Source organism: Bubalus bubalis, chromosome 11 (assembly GCF_019923935.1).
Source record: "Bubalus bubalis isolate 160015118507 breed Murrah chromosome 11, NDDB_SH_1, whole genome shotgun sequence".
In the NCBI taxonomy this organism is placed as follows: domain Eukaryota; kingdom Metazoa; phylum Chordata; class Mammalia; order Artiodactyla; family Bovidae; genus Bubalus; species Bubalus bubalis.
In genome coordinates, this window is record NC_059167.1 from 50,669,602 (window position 1) to 50,692,703 (window position 23,102).

Consider the following 23,102-nt stretch of genomic DNA (forward strand, 5'->3'; position numbering starts at 1 on the left):
TTATGTTAGGCCCATTTTATTTGTTTTGTTTTGTTAATTTAATTTTTTATTGAAGTATAGTTGAATTACAGTGTTGTGTTAATTACTGCTGTATAGCAAAGTTGTTGTTCTTCAGTCCCTCAGTAGTATCTGACTCTTTGCAACACCATGGACTGGAGCACACCAGGCTTCCCTGTCCTTCACTATCTCCTAGGGTTCACTCAAACTCATGTCCATTGAGTCATTGATGCCATCCAACCATCTCATCCTCTGTCACCCACTTCTCCTCCTGCCCTCAATCTTTCCCAACATCAGGGTCTTTTCCAATGAGTCGGCTCTTTGCATCAGGTGGCTAAAGTATTGGAGCTTCAGCATCAGTCCTTCCAATGAAAATTCAGGACTGATTTCCTTAGGATTGACTATTTTGATCTTCTTGCTGTCCAAGGGACTCTCAAGAGTCCTCTCCACCACAATTTGAAAGCATCAATTCACTGGCGCTCAGCCTTCTTTATGGTCTAACTCTCACATCTGTACATGACAATTGGAAAAAAACATTGCTTTGGCTAGTGGCTGAGATGGTAAAGCATCTGTCCACAATGAGGGATACCTGGGTTTGATCCCTGGGTCGGGAAGTTCCCCTGCAGAAGGAAATGGCAATCCACTCCAGTACTCTTGCCTAGAAAATTCCATGGATGGAGGAACCTGGTGGGCTACAGTCCATGGGGTCACAAAGAGTTGGACACGACTGAGCGACTTCACTTCACTTGGCTAGACAGACCTTTGTCAGCAAAGTGATGTCTCTTGTTTTTTAATACACTGTCTAGGTTTATGATAGCTTTTCTTGCAAGGAGCAAGTGTATTTTAATTTCATGGCTGCAGTCACCATCCGCCATGATTTTGGAGCCCGAGAAAATAAAGTCTCTCACTGTTTCTGTTGTTTCCCCATCTATTTCCCATGAAGTGATGGAACCAGATGCCATGATCTTAGTTTTTTGAATGTTGAGTTTTAAGCCAGCTTTATCCACTCTTCCTATTTCACCTTCATCAAGAGGCTCTTTAGTTCCTCTTCACTTTCTGCCATTAGGGTGGTATCATCTGCATATCTGAGGTGATTGATACTTCTCCCTGAAATCTTGATCCCAGCTTGTGATTTCATCAAGCCTGGTATTTCACATGATGTACTCTACATATAAGTTAAATAAGCAGGGTGACAATATACAGCCTTTCCAATTTTGAACCAGTCCATTGTTCCGTGTCCAGTTCTAACTGTTGCTTCTTGATCTGCATACAGGTTTCTCAAGAGACAGGTCAGGTGGTCTGGTATTCCCATCTCTTGAAGAATTTTCCAGTTTGTTGTGACCCATACAGTCAAAGGCTTTAGCATAGTCAATGAAGCAGAAGTAGATGTTTTTATGGAATTTACTTGCTTTTTCTGTGATCCAGTGGATGTTGGCAGTTTGATCTCTGGTTCCTTTGCCTTTTCTAAATCCAGGCTTGTACATCTGGAAGTTCTTGGTTCACATACTGTTGAAGCCTAGCTTGAAGGATTTTGAACATTACCTTGCTAGCATGTGAAATGAGCACAATTGTACAGGAGTTTAAACATTCTTTGGCATTGCCCTTCTTCGGGATTGGAATGAAAACTGACCTTTTCTAGTCCTGTGACCACTGCTGAGTTTTCCAAATTTGCTGGCATATTGAGTGCAGCACTTTAACAGCCTCATCTTTTAAGATTTGAAATAGCTCAGCTGGAATTCCATCACTTCCACTAGCTTTGTTCCTAGTAATGCTTCCTAAGGCCCACTTGACTTTGGGCTCCAGAATTTCTGACTCTAGGTGAGTGATCATATCATCGTGGTTATCTGAGTCATTAAGACCTTTTTTGTATAGTTCTTTTGTGTATTCTTGCCACATCTTAATATCTTCTGCTTCTGTTAAGTCCATACTGTTTCTATCCTTTATTGTGCCCATCTTTGCATGAAATATTCCCTTGGTATCTCTAATTTTCTTGAAGAGATCTCTAGTCTTTTCCATTCTATTGTTTTCCCCTGTTTCTTTGCATTGATCACTTAAGAAGGCTTTCTCATCTCTCCTTGCTATTCTTTGGAACTCAGCATTCAGATGGGTTTATCTTTCCTCTTCTCCTTTGCCTTTCATTTCTCTTCTTTTCTCAGCTGTTTGTAAAGCCTCCTCAGGCAACCATTTTGCCCTGTTGCATTTATTTTTCTTGGGGATGGTTTTGGTCAACACCTCCTGTACAATGTTACGAACCTCTGTCCATAGTTCTTCAGGCACTCTATCAGATCTAATTCCTTGAATCTATTTGTCACTTCTAATATATAATCATAAGGGATTTGATTTGGGTCATACCTGAATGGTTTTCCCTACTTTCTTCAATTTAAGTCTGAAAAAGGAGGTCATGATCTGAGCCACAGTCAGCTCCCGGTCTTGTTTTTGTTGACTGTATAGAGCTTCTCCATCTTTGGCTGCAAAGAATATGATCAATCTGATTTCAATGTGGACCATCTGGTGATGTCCATGTGTAAAGTCATCTCTTGTGCTGTTGGAAGAGGGTGTTTGCCATGACCATGTGTTCTCTTGGCAAAATTCTGTTAGACTTTGCCCTGCTTCATTTTGTATTCTAAGGCCAAACTTGCCTGTTACTCCAGGTATCTCTTGACTTCCTGCTTTTTTAAAATTTTATTTTATTATTTAACTTTACAATATTGTATTGGTTTTGCCATATATCAACATGAATCCGCCACAGGTATACACGTGTTCCCCATCCTGAGCCCTCCTCCCTCCTCCCTCCCCATACCATCCCTCTGGGTCGTCCCAGTGCACCAGCCCCAAGCATCCAGTATCGTGCATCGAACCTGGACTGGCGACTCGTTTCATATATGATATTATACATGTTTCAATGCCATTCTCCCAAATCATCCCACCCTCTCCTTCTCCCACAGAGTCCAAAAGACTGTTCTATACATCAGTGTCTCTTTTGCTGTCTCGTATACAGGGTTATTGTTACCATCATTCTAAATTCCATATATATGCGTTAGTATACTGTATGGTGTTTTTCTTTCTGGCTTACTTCACTCTGTATAATAGGCTCCAGTTTCATCCACCTCATTAGAAATGATTCAAATGTATTCTTTTTAATGGCTGAGTAATACTCCATTGTGTATATGTACCACTGCTTTCTTATCCATTCATCTGCTGATGGACATCTAGGTTGCTTCCATGTCCTGGCTATTATAAACAGTGCTGCGATGAACATTGGGGTACACGTGTCTCTTTCCCTTCTGGTTTCCTCAGTGTGTATGCCAGCAGTGGGATTGCTGGGTCATAAGGCAGTTCTGTTTCCAGTTTTTTAAGGAATCTCCACACTGTTCTCCATAGTGGCTGTACTAGTTTGCATTCCCACCAACAGTGTAAGAGGGTTCCCTTTTCTCCACACCCTCTCCAGCATTTATTGCTTGTAGACTTTTGGATCGCAGCCATTCTGACTGGCGTGAAATGGTACCTCATAGTGGTTTTGATTTGCATTTCTCTGATAATGAGTGATGTTGAGCATCTTTTCATGTGTTTGATAGCCATCTGTATGTCTTCTTTGGAGAAATGTCTATTTAGTTCTTTGGCCTATTTTTTGATTGGGTCATTTATTTTTCTGGATTGAGCTGTAGGAGTTGCTTGTATATTTTTGAGATTAGTTGTTTGTCAGTTGCTTCATTTGCTATTATTTTCTCCCATTCTGAAGGCTGTCTTTTCACCTTGCTTATAGTTTCCTTTGTTGTGCAGAAGCTTTTAAGTTTAATTAGGTCCCATTTGTTTATTTTTGCTTTTATTTCTAATATTCTGGGAGGTGGATCATAGAGGATCCTGCTGTGATGTATGTCGGAGAGTGTGTTGCCTATGTTCTCCTCTAGGAGTTTTATAGTTTCTGGTCTTACGTTTAGATCTTTAATCCATTTTGAGTTTATTTTTGTGTATGGTGTTAGAAAATGTTCTAGTTTCAGTCTTTTACAAGTGGTTGACCAGATTTCCCAGCACCACTTGTTAAAGAGATTGTCTTTAATCCATTGTATATTCTTGCCTCCTTTGTCAAAGATAAGGTGTCCATAGGTGTGTGGGTTTATCTCTGGGCTTTCTATTTTGTTCCATTGATCTATATTTCTGTCTTTGTGCCAAAGTCATCAAGACAGTACGGTACTGGCACAAAGACTTCCCTGCTTTTGCAATCCAGTCTCCTATGATGAAAAGGATATCTTCTCTTTAGTGTTAGTTCTAGAAGGTCTTGTAGGTCTTCACAGAACCATTCAACTTCTTCATCTTCTTCTTCTATGGGGCATAGACTTGGATTACTGTGATGTTGAATGGTTTGCCTTGGAAACAAACCAAAATCATTCTATCATTTTTGAGACTACACCCAAGTACTGAATTTTGGACTCTTTTATTGACTCTGAGGACTACTCCATTTCTTCTAAGAGATTCTTGCCCACAGTGGTAGTAGATAATAGTAGATACTAATAGATAATATGGTATCTGAATTAAATTCACCCATTCCTGTCCATTTTATTTCACTGATTACTAAAATGTTGATGTTCACTTTTGCCATCTCCTGTTTGACCACTTCCAATTTACCTTGATTCATGGACCTAACATTCCAGATTCCTATGCAACATTGTTCTTTACAGCATTGGACTTTACTTTGACCACCAGGCACATCCACAACTGAGCCTCGTTTCTGCTTTGGCTCAGCCTCTATTCCTTTTGTGGATCTTTCTCTGCTCTTCTCCAGTAGCATTCTGATCTGGGCGTGGGGGTGGGGTTCATCGTTCAGTTTCATATCTTTTTTCCTTTTTATGCTATTCATGGGGTTCTCAAGGCAAGAATGCTGAAGCGGTTTGCTATTCCCTTCTCCAGTGTACCGGTATAGCAAAGTGACTCAGTTATATTCTTTTTCATGACGGTTTATCACAGGATATTGAATATAATTTCTTGTGCTGTACAGTAGAACCCTGTTGTTTAAAGACCATTTTAGTAGTGACAAAATTGGGGAAAATATGTGTTTTTTTAAGATTCTGAGGTTGCACTGACATTTTTCAAATTTATCTAGTTGTTTTGCTTTATAATACAGGGTCCTGTTGGCCACTAAGAATTTCTCTTATGTTGACCTATTCTAACACAAGGAATTTTTATTCCTTGACTTTCCATTCTCTGCTTTACTGTGATGATGCCAATGATCGTGTTTTAGTTATCTTCAAAAAGTTTTGGTGGACAGAGTGAGTAACCTAGTCCTGTCTGATCAATAAACTAGCTGCTGCTGCTGCTAAGTCACTTCAGTCGTGTCCCACTCTGTGTGACACCATAGACGTCAGCCCACCAGGCTCCCCCACCCCTGGGATTCTCCAGGCAAGAACACTGGAGTGGGTTGCCATTTCCTTCTCCAATGCATGAAAGTGAAAAGTGAAAGTGAAGTCGCTCAGTGGTGTCCAACTCTTAGCGACCCCATGGACCACAGCCTACCAGGCTCCTCCATCCATGGGATTTTCCAGGCAAGAGTAGTGGAGTGGGGTGCCACTGCCTTCTCCGAATAAACTAGCTACCCTTTGTTAAGGGCCTGACTTCAGACTCTGGAGCTAGACTGCCTGAGTTCCAGTGTCAGCTCTGTGACTTACTAGTATGTGGTCTTGAGCAAGTTACTTAACTGCTCTGTGCCTTAGGTTGCTCCTTTGTAAATGGGAGTCCTGTGCACAGAGTTGTTAGGAAGACTAAATTAGTTAATACTAAGTGATTAGAAAAGTACATGGCTCCCAGTAAATGTCATGTGTTTACTGTTTCCTCAATAGCTAGGTCCCAGGGACTCCTTCTAATGTCAATTGACTTACATTTCCTCTTTGTCCTTCTCTTCCTTCTTTTAAATTGAGAATAGATTATTTTGGTTCCTGAATTCATCATATGTACTTACTGGTGCAGAAACTCATTAGATTTTGCAACCCCTTCCCCACCAGATCCCTATAAGTTTGTGCTAGCCTGGCCCCATCAGACTAGGTTTTCATCAGCTGATTCAGAAATCTCCCTGATGCAAAAATATGCCCATTCTATTTTCCTTTTTTTCCAAATATATTTTTATTCACTTATCTCTTGAAGAAGAAATACCCCATCCCTTATTACCAATATGTTGTACTTTATGTGCTTAGTTGCTCAGTTGTGTCTGACTCTTTGTAACCCATTGACTGTAGCCTGCCAGGCTCCTCTGTCCATGGGATTTTTCAGGCAAGAATACTGAAGTGGGTTGCCATTTCCTTCTCCAGGGGATCTTCCAGATTCAGGGGTTGAACTTGTGTCTTCTGCATTGCAGGCAATTCTTTACCTGATGAGAAACTTTTATTAAAATAAAGTTATAAGCATCTGGCTTCATAAGGTTCATCAGCTTTCTGAAACTGAACAGATCCCATTTCATTTTTCTCTGCTGAAAATCCTAAACTTACATTCCAACTCCAAAGTCAGAGGAAAGGAGTCAGATGTCTTGGTTTTGTCCATCCTGCACTTAACGTGTGTTGTGTGGTACATAAACCTCTCAACGTGTCTGCTGTGCATTCCTGGGTCAATTATGAACTTTCCTGTGTGACGCTGGGGCAGCAGCACCAGGCACCGCATGCAGGTTTTATTGGACGTGCATTCTTGTTTAGAGCTCGGGCTGCAGCTCTGGCTGCTCCCTCCCTGGGGCCTTGGGAGCCGGGGAAGGAGGTGGCTGCCATTCATCTGTGACATAATTTCCCAAAAATGCCAAGAGGTGCCACACCAGGTCCTTCCTTTCTGGAAGGCGCACAGCCTCCCAAGTTCCTGGGTGGTCTGCATTTCACAGCTCAACACAAGGTGGTGGTGTTTGAGAGTAGGAAAACCCTGGAACCTGATTCTCAGTCCTGGAGCAATCTCTTCTGCAGCCCAAGCCAGGCGGTCAGCCGAGGCTGCTCTTTAGTCATAGCCTGTGAGGCTCAGAGCAGAGTGTGTTTGCTTTCCTGTATCAAGATCTACCTTTTAAAATTATTGTTTTTTAAGTATTTCTGTCATCCCGCTCTAATTTTCCTCCTGTTGCCCATATTCAGGCTCTCATCATCCTTTTTTAGGTCCTGTCAACCTTGTATTAATTCATACAAATAAAGCTGAAGCTTTCTAAAGTGTATGGTGACAGATGTTAACTAGACATCCTGCCGTGATCATTTTATAGGGTGTGCAAACACCAAATCATATGTTGGATACCTGAAACCAATAGAATATTATATGGCAATTAAGCCTACATTTTTAAGAAAGTATGTAATTTAATGAGTGTTGACGGTTGTATATACCCATGAAACCACCACTGCAGACAAGATGCAGAACGTTTCCATTGCTCTCAACATCTATTTCCTTTTGCAGTCCATCTCCCTCCCTATTTACCACCAGGCAACCAGGGATCTTTTTTTGGACTTGTTTGCATTTTATATAAATAGAATTATATAGTTGTGTGCTCTTTCATGTCTAGTTAGCTTCTTTCACTCAGTGTAATGATTTGAGATATATCCATCTTACATATATTCTTTTTTTGTGGCAGGATATTTTTTATTAAGATACCACAGTTTATTTCTCCATTCCTTATTGATACACATTTGGGTTGTTTCCAGCTTGGGGCTATTGTGAATAAAGCTGCTGGGAACATTACTGTACAAGTCATTATGAGTCATTATGTGAACTTAGGGTTTATTCTTTTTTTAAAGTAAGTAATTTATTTTAAATGAAGCAAAGATGAATATTTTTAATGAGAAAAGGTACAATTCACAAAAAAGATAGACATCATAAACTATTAGACACCTTAACAACAAAGAAACAGACCCATAAAGAAAAAATCAGAAGAAATATAAGGGAAAAGAAAAAATATATAATCGTAGACATACTAACATTTCCCTGAGAATATTTTATCAAGTACACAAAAAATAAGAATAGGGGTATTTTGAATGATGTCATTAATGATTTAAATATAACAGATTTCTATTTAATTTATATTAATCATATCCTACATAAATATATTTAAAATTTTATATCTCATATGTTATCAGATATCCATAGGACATTTAGAAAAACTGGCAAAAAGATAAACATTACTAAATTTCAAAAAGTTTACAAAATTTCTTTTGTGTGTGTGTGATTCAGTTATACATATACACATATGTTATTTTTGAAATTATTTTCCATTAGAGGTTATTATAAGATATTGATTATAGTTCCCTGTGCTATACAGTAAACCTTTGTTGCTTGTTGCATATCCATTTTTTAAAATTAGAAATGTAGCATTCTATTCACACTAAGTCAATCAAGTGGAATCTAAATGTCATAAATTTTTTAGTTAGGAAAAATTTCATAAGTTTTCTAAAATATAGATTATATAGGTTATATATATGTATACAAAAGCTTTTCTACTACACTTGATAAAGGCTTGAGAAAGAACATTAAAAAAAAAGAGAGATGGAGAAATTGGGAAACATAAACTAAATGAAATGGGAGCACTGAATATGAAATAGAAAAAGAGAAACAAACTAGATAAAAGTAAAAGATCCTCATATAGTGCAGTTATTTTTAAACATGGCTACTCACTAGAAACATATCTGGAGCACTGGCAAAAACACAAAGCAATACCTGGGCATTTGTATTTTTTAGAAAATTCCAAAATAATTCTTATATGCATATGGATTTTTTAAGTGATTACAGGTTTTTCTATTACATGGTTGTTTTGGTGATACAGAATTCTGTAATTTTTCTGCTGACCAATCATAATACAATGGTATTGAGTAATAGTTACATAATCACAATAGTGAAAGATGTTTGTCAGTTTTCACAGTCAATAACAAGACAAAAAATAAAAGATAATTACAACTGCAAGCCATAGTGGGAACATGATTAACCTAACAATATAAAATAATTACATACAATTTGGGGGGTCAAGCAGAGTGATGTGGTAAGTCCAAGTGCATACATGCACGTGTTTTCATCCGCTCAGCCAGTCTGTGTTTTTTGGTTGGTGTATTTAATCCATTTACATTTAAGGTAATTATCCATATGTATAATCCTATTACCATTTTCTTAACTTGCTTTGGGTTTATTTTCTGTAGGTAGAGCTTTTCTGTTCTCTTGTTTTAGGCCTAGAGAAGTTCCTTTAGCTTATGTTGTAAAGGTGGTTTGGTGGTGCTGAATTCTCTTTAATTTTCTCTTGTCTGGAAAGCTTTTGATTTCTCCATCAAATCTGAAGGACAGTCTTGTTGGGTGGAATATTCTTGGTTGTAGGTTCTTCCCTTTCATCACTTTAAATATGTCATGCCATTCCCATCTGGCTTGTAGAGTTTCTGTTGAGAAATCAGCTGATAGCCTGATGGGAGTTCCTTTCTATGTTACTTGTCATTTTTCTCTTGTTGCTTTTAATATTTTATCTCTGTCTTTAATTTTGTCAGTTTGATTACTGTGTGTCTCAGTGTGTTCCTCTTTGCGTTTATCCTGCCTGGGACTCTGTGCTTCCTGGACTTGGTTGATTATTTCCTTTCCCATGTTTGGGAAGTTTTCAGATATTATCTCTTCAAATATTTTCAGGTCATTTTTCTCTCTCTTTTCCTTCTGGTTCCCCTATGATGCTAATGTCCATGCATTTAATGTTTTCCCCGAGGTCTCTTAGGCTGTCTTCATTTCTTTTCCTTCTTTTTTCTGTATCCTGTTCTGTGGCAGTGATTTCCACCATTCTGTCCTCCAGGTCATTTATCCATGCTTCTGCCTCAGTTATCCTGCTGTGGATTCCTTCTAGTATATTACTGATCTCTGTTTGTTCTTTAATTCTTCTAGGTGTTTGGTAAGCATTTCTTGCATCACCTCAATCTTTGCCTCCATTCTTTTTCCGAGATCCTGAATCAGCTTCACTATCATTATTCTGAATTCTTTTTCTGAAAGGTTGCCTATCTTCACTTCATTTAGTTGCTTTTCTGGAGTTTTACCTTGTCCCTTCATCTGGGATATAACTTTCTGCTTTTTCATGCTGATTAACTTTCTGTAACGTGGTTTTATTTAAGTTGCTGTGGGATTGTGGTTCTTCTTGTTTCTTCTGTCTACCCTCTCTGATGGAGGAGGCTAAGAGGCTTTTGTAGGCTTCCTGAAGAGAAGGACTGGTGGTGGGAAAAACTAGGTCTTTCTCAGTAAAACTTTAATCCAATTATCTGCTGATGGATGGGGTTGTGCTCCCTCCCTGGTAATTTTTTGGCCTAAGGCAACTCAGCCCTCTAAGGGCTCTATGGTCAGGTTGGTGGTGGCCTCCAAGAAGGTTTACACCAGAGGTGACCTCCCCAGACAGCTGCTGCCAGTCCCATGCACCTCCCCCCACCCTCGTCCCTCTGGGGAGCCCCTGCTGACCTACACCTCCACAGGAGACCCTCCAACACAGGTGGTTTTGGTTCAGTTTCCTGTGGAGTCACTTATCCTTTCCTCTGAGTCTTGGTGCATGCAAGGTTTTGTTTTCAGCCTCCAAGACTGGAGTCTCTGGTACCCCAGTCCTGTGGAAATTTTGTAATCAAATCCCACTGGCCTACAAAGTCAGATTCCCTGGGGATTCCCAGTCCCTTTGTCAGGTCCCCAGGCTGGGAAGCCTGACATGGGGTTCCAAACCTTCACAACAGTGGGAGAACTTCTTTGGTATTATTGTTCTCCAGTTTGTGGGTCACCCACCCAGAGGGTATGGGATTTGTTTTTATCATAATTGTGCCCCTCATACCATCTAGTTGCGGCTTCTTCCTTGTTTTTGGGTGTGGGGTATCTTTTTTTGGTAGGTTTCAGCATCTTTCTGTTGATGCTTGTTCAACAGCTAGTTGTGATTCTGGTGCTCTTGCAGGAGATGGGCGCAAATTCTTTTACTCTGCCATCTTGAACCTGAAGCCCGGTTTGATTCTTGTTGAGTGAATTCCTAGTAATGGGATGGCTGGGATGTATGGTAGATAAAGATCTAACTTTTTAAGAGACTATCAAAGGAGTCTACTTTCCCACCAGAAGTTGGACTGTTCCAGTTTCTCTGCATCCTCACCCTTAATACTGTCAGTCTTTTTCACGTGGCCATTCTGGAAGGTATGTGGTGGTATCTCATTATGGTGGTACTTCCGTGGTCACCAGTGATGCTGAGCATGTTTTAAGTGCTTATTAGCCATTTGTATATATCATTTTTTGAAGTGTTTGTTCAGATCTTTGGCCCATTGTTTTACTGAGTTTTACTTTTCTTTTTTGTTGTGTTAAGGGTTCTTTATGTATTCTGGATACCAGTTCTTGGTCAGATAAATGTATTGTGAACGTTTTCTCCCATTTCATGACCTGCTTTTTCATTTTCTTAATGATACCTTTCGGTATCCATTTTTATTTTTGGTAAAGTTCAATTTATCAATTTGTTATGGTTTCTGCTTTTTAGTTCCTAAGAAATCTTTGCCTACTACAAGGTCACAGAGATTTTCTCCAATGATTTCCTCTAAAAATGATAGGTGTTTTGCTTTTAAATTTAGTTTTAAGGTCCATTTGGAGTTAATTTTTGTATTTTGTGTGAAGTAAGGATTGATATTTTTGTTTCACCATAGATATCCTATTATTTCTTTTTAATGCCTCTTTATTCTGATATTGATCATTTGTCCCCTTCCACCCTTCTTTGATCAATCTAAGTAGAGTGTTATTAATTTTGCTGTTTTTTTTTAAAACTAAAATAGCTTTTGGCTTTGTGGATAGAGAATATTATCTGTTTTCTGTTTTATTGAGGCTGTTTGCTCTGATATTCATTATTCTCTTCCTTCTAATTATTTTGGTGTTACTTTGCTCTTCTTTTTCTAGCTTCTTGAGGTAGACCTTAGGTCAGTGATTTTAGACCTTTCTTCTTTTCTAATATACGCTTTTAAATCTATGAATGTCCCTTCCCAGCTCTGCTTCACCTGCAGCCTACAAGCTTTAATAAGATGTATTTTCATTATCATCCAGTTCAAAATATTTTCTAATTTCCTTTGAGATTCTTCTTCGACTTATCAATTATTTAGAAGTATGTTGTTCAGCTTCCAAATATTTGTGGTGTTCTTAGACATCTTATTGTTTTTTATTTCTAATTTAATTGTTATGGTCCTAGAACATGCTTTGTATGGTTTTCATTCTTTTAAATTTAGTTTGACTTGTTTTATGGCTCAGCATATGGTTTCTCTTGGTTGAGTATTATAAAAAAATTCATATTCTGCTGTTTTTGTGTGTGTTCTATAAATATCAATTAGATTTAGGTTGTTGATAATATTGTCTGGATTATTTATGATTTTCCTGGTTTTTGTATAACTGTTCTCTTAGTTGCTCAGAGCGGGTATTAAAGTCCCTTGCTATGATTTCAGACTGTCTATTTAATTTTGTTTTTTACTTCATATATTTTAAAGCTCTCTTATTAGGTACAAACACATTTTTGACTGTTGTGTTTTGGCATGAATTGATCTCCTTATGAAATACTGGTCACTACCTTTGTTCATACTCTGTCTTAAAGTCTCTTTTATCTGGTATTATAATTTCTGCACTCTTAAGTTTATTGTTTGCATGGTATATTTTTTTCCATCCACTTATTTTTAACTGATCTGTGTTATTTAAAGTACATCTCCTGTAGACAATATATAGTTAGGTTTTGTTTCTTTATACATTCTGATATTCTTATACTGAAGTGTACAGTCCATTGACATTTAATTTTTATTGACATGGTTGGATTTAGTTCTGCCATTGTTTGTTTTCTATTTAGTCCCTCTGGCTTATTTGCTGGTTTTGTTCCCTTCTCTTGCCTTTTTTTGGACTATTCCAAAATTTTTTAGAATTCCATTTTAATTCATCCATTCATCAATTGGCATTGTGTCTTTAATATTTGAGTGGTTGCTCTAGGTACTATAATATACATCATCAAGTGTTCACAGTCTACTTAGAGGTAATATTGTACCACTTAATATAAAATGTAGAAATCTTGCAATGATAAGGTCCATTAACCCTTCCCCCTGCTGTCTGAGTTACCTTATGTACTGTATCTATATATTACTATAAACCCACCGTATATTGCTAGAAGTTTTATGTCATATGTATTTTGGAGAAATTAAGAGAAAATAATTTTTTTATGTTTACTCATATAGTATTTATTTCTGATATTCTTCACTCATTCCTGAAAAATCTGAGTTTCTGATACCTCTTTTCAGGGTGAAGAATTTTTATTTAGCATTTTGTGTAGTGCAGACCAGATGGGGACACATTCACTTAGTTTTTCTTATTTGAAAATAAGGCCTGTAGTTCTCCTTCATTATGGAAATATATAGAGAGTTCTAGGTTGACAGTTTCCTGCGTTAGTATTCAGTCTCGTCTGGCTTTCATAGTTTTTGATGAGCAACCTTTGGTAATTCAGATTACTGTTTCCCTATATGTAACAGGATGACTTTCAAGATTTTTCTTTGTGTTTTTCAGTAGTTTGACTGTAATATGCCAAGGTAGGTTTCTCTTTGAATTGGTTGTCTGAGTTTGATGAGATTCTTGAATTGGTTATATTCAAGAATATATATTGAATCAATATATAATCAATATATTGGTTATATATATAATCAATATATTGGTTATATATATAATCAATATATATATCAAGATATATTAATATATATTGAATATATATATTCAATAATATATAATCAATATATTGGTTATAGTCCATTCTTGAATTTATATAAATTTATGTCTCTTACCAAATATGGGAAAATTTCAGCCATTCTTTGTTTTCCCCAAGAACCTGGAGATGTACTACCCCCCACCCAACTGCCCCATTAGTTTTTTGAATATTTTTTCTGCTCCAGTTTCTTCTTTCCTTCTGTGATTCCAGTGTCCCTATGTTAGGCTTTTAAAAATTGTCTCACATTCCATGAAGTTTCATTTATTATTTTCAACATTATCTTATCTTGATTGAATGACTTCTATTAATGTGTCTTCAAGTTTACTGACTCCTTCCTTTGGCATATCCATTTTTGTCTTAGGGCAATCTAGTGATTGATCTAATTTCAGGCATTGTATTTTTCTGTTCAAAAGTTACCCTTTGTTTTCTATTTATATTTTCTATTTCTGTTTTTTTTTTCTTTCTTTCTTTCTTCATCAGTGATGTGCGGGAAAATAGACTTGTAATTAATTGCTTTAGAAGGTAAAGAATCTGGTTAGACCCAACTGCATCCTGCCTTGCTATGGTGGGTGATGGGTTAGATCTCAGTTCAGTTCTTTAAGCCTTGGCTTCATACTTCTTTCACTTTGCTCCACATGTACATGGTTCAGGGGTCTGCTGGAGACTGGAACTGAGTTTATACACAGAATATAGAATTTCAGTCTTTTCTGACCCTTCCATTTTGGCTTCCCTCTCACTCTTGGTAATGCTTCTATCCCGTAGACTCCTACTGTTTTTTTTTTTTTTTTCCCTACCAGACAGATGATCTTTCTACCAAATTTTTACTGTGTTTGTGCTGCCTCCACTATGACTATTCTGCTCTTGGGCAAAGCTGCAAACAGAAACAAAAGAATCACAGAGAACCCAGCCAATGCTTGTCAACTGCTCCAAGTTTTACCTCCTGTCTAAAACTTAGCTGTCCTTCAGTCTCTGAAGACCTCCATTGTTGTTTGTCTTCTGTCCAAGGTTGATAGCTATTCTTTGCACAAGTCTCTATTTTTAAAATTAAATTATTTATTTAAATTGAATGATAATTACTTTACAATATTGAGATGGTTTTTGTCATACATCAACATGAATTGGCCAGAGGTATACATGTGTCCCCCCATCCTGAACCCTCTCCCTCCCCATCCCATCCCTCTGGGTTGACCCAGAGTACTGGCTTTGGGTGCTCTGCTTCATGCATCAAACTTGCACTGGTCATCTATTTTACATATGGTAATATATATGTTTCAATGCTATTCTCTCAAATGATCCCACCCTCGTCTTCTCCCACAGAGTCCAAAAGTCTGTTCTTTACGTCTGTGTCTCTTTTGCTGCCCTGCATGTGGGATAGTCATTACTGTCTTTCTAAATTCCATATATATGTGTTAATGTACAGTATTTGTGTTTCTCTGACTTACTTCACTCTGTATAATAGGCTCTAGGTTCATCCACCTCATTAGAACTGACTCAAATGCATTCCTTTTTATAGCTTAGTAATATTCCATTATGTATATGTACTACAACTTCCTTCTCCATTCAACTGCTGATGGGCATCTAGGTTGCTTCCATGTCCTGGCTATTGTAAATAGTGCTGCAGTGGGCACTGGGGTATATGAGTCTCTTTCAGTTCTGGTTTCCTTGGGATATATGCCCAGCCACGGGATTGCTGGGTCATATGGCAGTTCTATTCCCAGTTTTTTTAAGGAATCTCCACACTGTTCTCCATAGTGGCTGTACCAGTTTGCACTCCCACCAACAGTGTAAGAGGGTTCCCTTTTCTCCACACCTTCTCCAGCATTTATGGTTTGTAGACTTTTGATGATGGCCATTCTGACCAGTGTGAGATGATTCCTCATTGTGGTTTTGATTTGCATTTCTGGTTTTACATTTAGATCTTTAATTCATTTTGAGTTTATTTTTGTGTATGGTATTCGAAAGTGTTCTAGTTTCATTCTTCTACACGTGGTTGGCCAGTTTTCCCAGCACCACTTGTTGAAGAGCCTGTCTTTCTCTCCATTGTGTATTTTTGAGGAGGCTCTATTTAACTGCTTACTCCTATATACTAGAAGTGCGGCTCTCACTCTACCTAGAAAATTGCAGTGACCTCCTTGACTGATCTTCCTTCCTTATAGTTTTATTTCCTCCCAATACAGTTTTCACTTGGAGCCCAAGTTGTTTGAAGTAAAATTTGAGTTTGGTCTTATGGGCCTGGGTGTAGAGGCTTGGTTGTGGCATACACAGCCCTTCATAACCAACTCCTGCACACCTGTATACTACAGTCAGGGGCCTGTTCTCAATCTAGTATTCTTCCATAATTCTGGATTACTCATTCCTTTTATGTCCCTTACTCTCTGTCCCTTGCATAACTCCAGAAAATCTTCAGACAATTCAGTCCTCCATTTTGAGTTAGACATCCTCTCTGAAGTGCCCCCATGATATTTTCTGGGTCCCCCTGGCATGAGACTTAGGAGTTTGTTCTGTTATTTTCTGCTTAGATGTCTGTACCCCCAAAAGACTGAACTCCTCAAAGGTTACAAATTATGCCCTATTTCTTTAGCTGCCAACTTCCTCCCCTCACTTGATTTTACATACTACCTGATTCCCAGCAGATACTCAGGGTTTTTTTTTTTAACTAATAGTATTACATTTTTAAAAGTTAAAGATTTTCATATCAGTGCTTCAGTATATAGCTGATTCAGGGTTTGAACCTGGGTCTCCTGCACTGCAGGCAGATTCTTTACCATCTGAGCCACCAGGGAAGCTTGATTTGTACAGGAGTTCCTTTGAAATAGAACAAAAGACTTAGGACTACAAGTCCACTACTCACTGTATACCAGTTGGGGTACATTTGCTAACCTTGCCTTTTTGCCCCCTAACTATAGGTACTCAGCTCAGCATTTTACAGAATCCTCATGATTACAGTCTACACTGAGAAAGAATGAAACAGTGGGACTGTTGATTGTTAATGGGCAGGCCTCTCTTTCCGTATGAATGGGAGAGTTCAGATATTGTTGGTGAAGCAGTGTGTGTGTGTGTGTGTGTGTGTGTGTGTGTGTAAATGGTGGTGATCCCCTGGCAGTTAGCCAACACCATTCTCCCAGAGCACCAGGTGACAGATGCCGAGCCCACAGATCAGTCATGGCTTGTCAGCAGCTAAGGAACCTGGAGTGCGTGCTCTTCCTTTACACCATTTCCCATTATCAGAAGGGATTCCTAGACCTTTATATCCTGCAGAACGTGAGTCTGCACCAGAGCTGCCGCTTTGCACCTTGTTATCACCCATCCAGAGCAGGAGCTCTTTCAGAGCAAATGAGCTTCTGTTTCCAAATAACTTTTCCACTTTCATGTGTTGTTGAGTGTCTTAGAATACAGTGCCTTAGCTTCAGCATCAGCTTAGAAAAGACAAATGCTTAATTTTTTCTGGTTATGCAAATAGAACACTCATTCCCTGGTGGCTAAAGAATCTGCCTGCAATGCAGGAGATCTGGGTTTGATCCCTGGGTCAGGAAGATCCCCTGGAGAAAGGCATGGTAACCCACTCCAGTATTCTTGCCTGGAGAAGAATCCCATGGACAGAGGAACAGCAAGTTACAGTCCATAGCATCACAAAAAGTTGGGCATGACTGAGCGACTAACACACTTTCAAAGGCATTTATACATTTATTCAATACATATTTATCTTGCATATACTACATACTGTGTTCTGAGGAATACAGTCAGGAACATAGTTATGGTTATTGCCTCATGAAAATTTAGTCTAGCATTACAGAAAATACATAGAACTTTAAAAGAGAAATCAAAAAATCTCTATACACAGAGATAACCACTGTCTGAATTTTTTAAAAGGTGTGTCTTTCTGTCCTTTGGGTTTTAGGCAGCAGCATTTCATCTGTTTTCATTTCAATATCCTCAACTCTCTTGCTCCTTTGTCCTTCATATCCCCCATGGGGCAAATTTCCAATTCCTGAGCATCTAATCATCAACCTATGTAATGTTTGGCTCTGGCCTGGAAAAAAAACACTATTTCAGAATGCTAATTTTAATCCCAAGGAGCTTGTTCTACTTTATGTGTTTGAGATTCTGAATTTTCCACACCTACGAAATACTAATTATTAAGTTACAGAGGTATTTCCCTCTAAATTAAGTTAATAGACTTAAACTCAATTTATAGTTTAATGAGGGAGTTTTAAAACATGAGCTGTACCTTATTTATAATTACAAAAAAGTGATAAATATCTAAAGGTCATCAGTAAGAGACTAGTTAAATAATGTAGATCCATACAATGGAATGCTATTAACCCATTAAAATAGTTGGTTGACATAAAAAGAAAACTAATAAACATGGAAAGAGTTACAACACATTGTTGAGTGGGCGAAGAGCAAATGGTACAGAGTAGGATATTTTGTTTCCATTCAGGTAAAATTGGATACATACGTATGTCCAGGCACATAAAGCTATTTGTAAGGATTCAGTCAATATATTCCTTCAATTCCTACTGTATAAGAGGCACTTAAAAATACACTGTGATAGATGTCTGTCTAGGGGAAAATCCGGATAATACATATAAATTGTATCGTATGTATTTGTGGGGGAACACATTTGCTTTACTAACAGCTCTTTTCCCCCTCATCTCTAGAATAATGAACTACAAAGCAGGTTGGACTATTTAATAGAAACCCAGTCCAAGACTGAAGTGGAAACCAGAGAGGTTGGAGTGGGATGTGATCTTCTACCCAGGTATTTAAGAATTTCCTATTGTTCCAACTCAAATTCCCCTTTGACCCAAGAAAATACTTTCACTGTGCTGTTATTCCCAGAATTGCATTCTTTCTATCAGAAGTATTTCTGCAAAGAGAAGTGGTGGCTGCTGAGGGGGTCTGGCTGGTTTCTGTGGAGTGGGGAGACTGTGGAGGCCAAGGGCATGCATGGCCCAGGAAAGACCTGGGGAAGCCACTGCAGAGAGAAGATGAGCCCCATCAACAAGTGTGTGCATTTGGTTCTTCATCTATTCATTTATCTGTTCATTCGGCACACATCTGTTGAGTACCTTCCCTGTGCCAGACAGTGATGATAACGAGAGGAATTAGACTGGGTTCCTGCCCCAGAGTGCAGGCTGCAAGGGAAATCAGATGTATAGGCAGACATTCTCAACAGTGTGAGAGGGCCCTGTGAGGCACTTTAGTAACAGAGTAGGGAGACTCTAAACCCTGCTGCTCCCTAGTACTCTAAGAGTGTTGTCATGCACTAGACCAGATTCCCAAATCATCTCTTCAGTCATAAGCACATAAACAGGAACTATAACCTGGTTTGTTCAGCTGCATTTCTGAGCTAGAGGACTGAGCCATGTGTTGTTAAGCTGCTCACAAGCCCAGTACCTGGGTCTCTCCCTAGTCAGGTTACCGCCTGTGACCCAGCAACCCACCCCATGTCTCTAGGTGCTCAAAACTGTGCTTGGCTCCAAGAGGACAGAAAACAAGTGCATACCAAGGGCACTGACGGTACATGGCTTGTGACTTGGGTAACCAGAGTCACAGAGTGCCATACACTGTGTGCAGTGCAGGATGGTGTATTCTCGTGTGGTTAGGGGCATGTGTGTGTGGTGGTAGACATGAGTAGGTCAGGAAAATGTAGACTCCTGGCTTTGAATGGTCACATCCATGGGAAACAGGAATGAGCTGAGTGCCAAGCTGGGCTGTAGAACACCCAGCTCTCGTCCTCGGGTTAGGAGCTGCGGGACATGCTCAGGCTGGACTCTTGTTAGCTGGGGCCTCCGTTTCCTGACCTGGTAAGTCAGCGAGTTGACCAGGTGACTACTCAGCTCTAACCAGTTCTCACACTGTAGAACAATGTCTCATATCCTTGTTTAGTCATTACTGATATTGTCTTTTTTGTTTATTAAAATCAGATACTTGCCATTCTCAAAATACTTACCAAAAGCAGGATAAGGCTCTTTTATTTATTTTTTTGAGATAAGTCTCATTTATGTTGCTTGCTTTTTGGTTAAAAACAAGGCAATAGTTTTCATTCTGATACCATTAACAGAATATGTTTAAAACAGAAGGAAAAAGAATGTATAAATAGACTCCAGGTCTCATCAATGCAGGGGATAAAGTACTTGATAAAAATAGGACCCAAAAGAATGATTGATCATACCCAGGGACAACTTTTAAAATATAAATAGTTTGGCTGTTTTCCTCTTTTTTTAAATTTTTCAAGAACCAAGTGGCTTAGTCCCCTTTAATTGCCCACATAATAAATCTTATTTGGTTGAGACGGGTACAAAACTATGTCTGAAACCAATAAATTGTTTGTTTTCTAATTCCCACATTTTGGCCTAAAACAGGGTTTTCAATTTGTATGCCGAGGGATAGCCTGAAGCAAACTTTTATGGCTAAGTTATGAAACCACAAAGCGGTGTTCATAATGGAAGTGCTGACAGACCCTTAACTTATGGCCGCACTGAACTTGGAAGCCACTTCAGTATCTAAAAGCAGCTTTTCCATAAATGTAACATTTGGTTTCCCCCAGGATCCATCTTAGCACTTTAACTACCTGGGGCAATCAGCAGAGGAAATGAAAACTACGTATCCCCATTTCCGAAAAGGCAGGGTAATCTTTCATTCTTTCTCTCGCAAGTATTTATGAAGTGCCTACTATGTGACAGGCGCCGTGCATGTCTAGGGGGCGAGGAGCACGGCCTCTTGAGAGGTGAGGTGGGGCCGTGGTTTCCCACCTGTGCTTTTTGGAACTGTGCGCTCTGTGCTCGGGCTCCAGGAGGGGCTTCGGGGTGGGGGCGACGAGGTAAGCAAGGAGCTAGCCTGTGGAGACCGTCCCCCCTCACAGAAAAAAACCCAACCTGAGAAACTCAGTTTTTAGTGTGTTTTATATGTTAGATTCCAAGTAAGCTTTTGCTTGAATAAAGAACTCTGTGGTCACAATCAAATGGGAACCCCCACCCCTGGATCTAATCTCCCTGTTTTATAGATACCAAAACTGAGGCCCAGAGAGATACAGGGATTTCCTAGAAGCCACAGAGCCAGGATTTGAGCCATACCTGTGGAGTCCTGGTATGGTACATCTGTAGTTTTAAAATGCTCAGTAGAGATTGCTAAATCGTGTTATGTATGTTCTAAAAGAATCCCTGGTTCTCACGTAAGACTTCAAACTGGCATCTAACTAATAAAAGATTCCATGGTGTTTTCAAGAATTTTTTTTTTTTCATTTTTTAACTTTACAATATTGTATTGGTTTTGCCATAAATCAACATGAATCTGCCACAGGTATACACGTGTTCCCCATCCTAAACCCTCCTCCCTCCCAAGAATATTTTAAAAACAGGCTCCCCAAATATCTTAGATCCATAAAAAGTAATGAATTAAGCCTGTTACGCAGGTGAGTTTTGTTCTTCCTTCTGGGTCTTCTGCCGTACCCTCCAGCTGGGAAGGTTTAGGCTGTGGGGGTCCCTGCCCAGCCAGCTGAGCACAGCCCTGCACCAGTTACTCAGTCTCCTTTAATCTGCTGTGATTCCATCCTTACAATGGGAATGAAAAGGACACTATCAAATCATACTGGACTGTTATGAGGATTAAATGAAAACATGAATGTAAAGAATTTAGCATGGTAACTGAAGAACTTAATAGCGAGTATTCCTATTATCTAAATCAAAACTTGATTTTACATATAAGACATGGTATCAAGTATTTTTTTTTTAACATTTTATTGGAGTATAGTTGATTTACAGTGTTGTATAACTTTCAGGTGTAGAACAAAGTGATTCAGTTATACATGTATTCATTCTTTTTAAATTATTTGCTCATATAGGTTATCACAGGATATTGAATAGAGTTCCCTGTGCTGTATCGTAGGTTTGTGTTGGTTATCTGTTTTATACATAAGAGTGTACACGTGTTCATCCCAAGCTCCTGGTTTATCCTTCTCCCCAGTGTTTCCCCTCTGGTAACTGTGAGTTGTTTTTGATACAAGTCTGCTTCTGTTCTGTAAATAAGTTTGTGTCTTAGTTGCTCAGTCGTGGCTGACTCTTTGCAACCTCACGGACTGTAGCCTGCCAGGATCCTCTCTCCATGGAATTCTCCAGGCAAGAATACTGGATTGGATTGCCATTCTGTTCTCCAAAATAAGTTTGTATTGTCTTTTAAAAATGAGATTCCACATGAGTGATATTTGTTTTCCTCTTACTTCACTTACTATGATAATTTCTAGGTCCATCCATGTTGTTGCAAATGGCATTATTTTCTTCTTTTTTATGGCTGAGTAAATATTCTGTTGTAAATATGGACCACATCTTTAGCCATTCATCTGGCAATAGACATGTGGGTTGTTTCCATGTTTTGGCCATTGTGAATAGTGCTGCTGTGAACATCGGGGTGCGTGTCTTTTTGGATTAGAGTTTCGTCTAGATATATGCCCAGGAGTGGCATTGCTGGATCATATGGTAATTCTACTCTCAGTTTTCTGAGGAATCCCTGCTTTCCATCATGGATGCACTAACTTAATTTGCGCTGACAGGGTAGGAGGGTTCCCTTTCTCAGCATCCTCTCCAGCATTTGTTGTTTGTTGACTTTTTAATGATGGCTATTCTAACTGGTGAGTTGGTACCTCATGGTAGTTTTGGTTTGCATTTTTCTAATAATGAGTGATGTTGAGCATCTTTTCATATGCCTCCTGGCCATCTGTATTTCTTCTTCTTTGGAGAAACATCTATTACGGTTTTCTGCCAATTTTTTGATTGGGTTGGTTGGTTGACAGCTTAATTGAGTGGCTTGTGCTCCCGTATGTGTTGAATTTTTCAATTGTCAGCGGTTTGGTATCAGTGGTTTACTCTGGATGCTGTGTGGAACTCTGGAAGCCCAGTGAGTGATGAGGTCTTTGGTCAGCTGTGTTATCAGGTGTTGCGGTGTGTCCCGGGCACTGGGCACAAAGCCCGTGCTGCTGTACCGCCTGATGGCCCCTACGACCCATTTCTCCCCATAGCTGCAGGTTTTACATGCTGTGCTACTGCTAACAGCATTTGCTGGCTAACAATCTGCCCGCCAAGCAGGAAACCAGCTTTGATCCCCGGGTAGGGAAGATCTGCAGTAGGAAATTCCAACCAGCCTCCAATATTCTTGCCTGGGAAATTCCATGGACAGAGGAGCCTGGCGGGCTACAGCCCCATGGAGTTGCGAAGAGTGAAACATAACTGACTTAACAATTAGAGCTGCTCAGGGAGCACAGAAAAAATAGAGCAGCTCTAATTGGAAGTCAGTTGACTATCAAAATACCTCCCCTAGGTAAGGAAACTGAGATTTGAAGAGCTTAGGTAGCTCACGCCTCTCTTGCATACAAGTCCTCATTCCTGGCTGCCTGCTGGGCACCGCTTCATCTTCATACCAACCC

General features: G+C 39.2%; 1 protein-coding gene across 2 annotated transcripts in view; it reads left to right on the forward strand.

The window, feature by feature from the left end:
- The window catches only part of LOC102397466 (myocardial zonula adherens protein), a 114,583-nt gene that overhangs the window by 80,011 nt on the left and 11,470 nt on the right, over positions 1 to 23,102 (forward strand). For both annotated transcript variants that reach the window (XM_044925057.2, XM_006048721.4), the window contains exon 12: positions 18,343 to 18,443. In XM_044925057.2, coding sequence (XP_044780992.2) covers positions 18,343 to 18,443 — 101 coding nt within the window. The remainder of the gene's footprint in view (positions 1 to 18,342; positions 18,444 to 23,102) is intronic.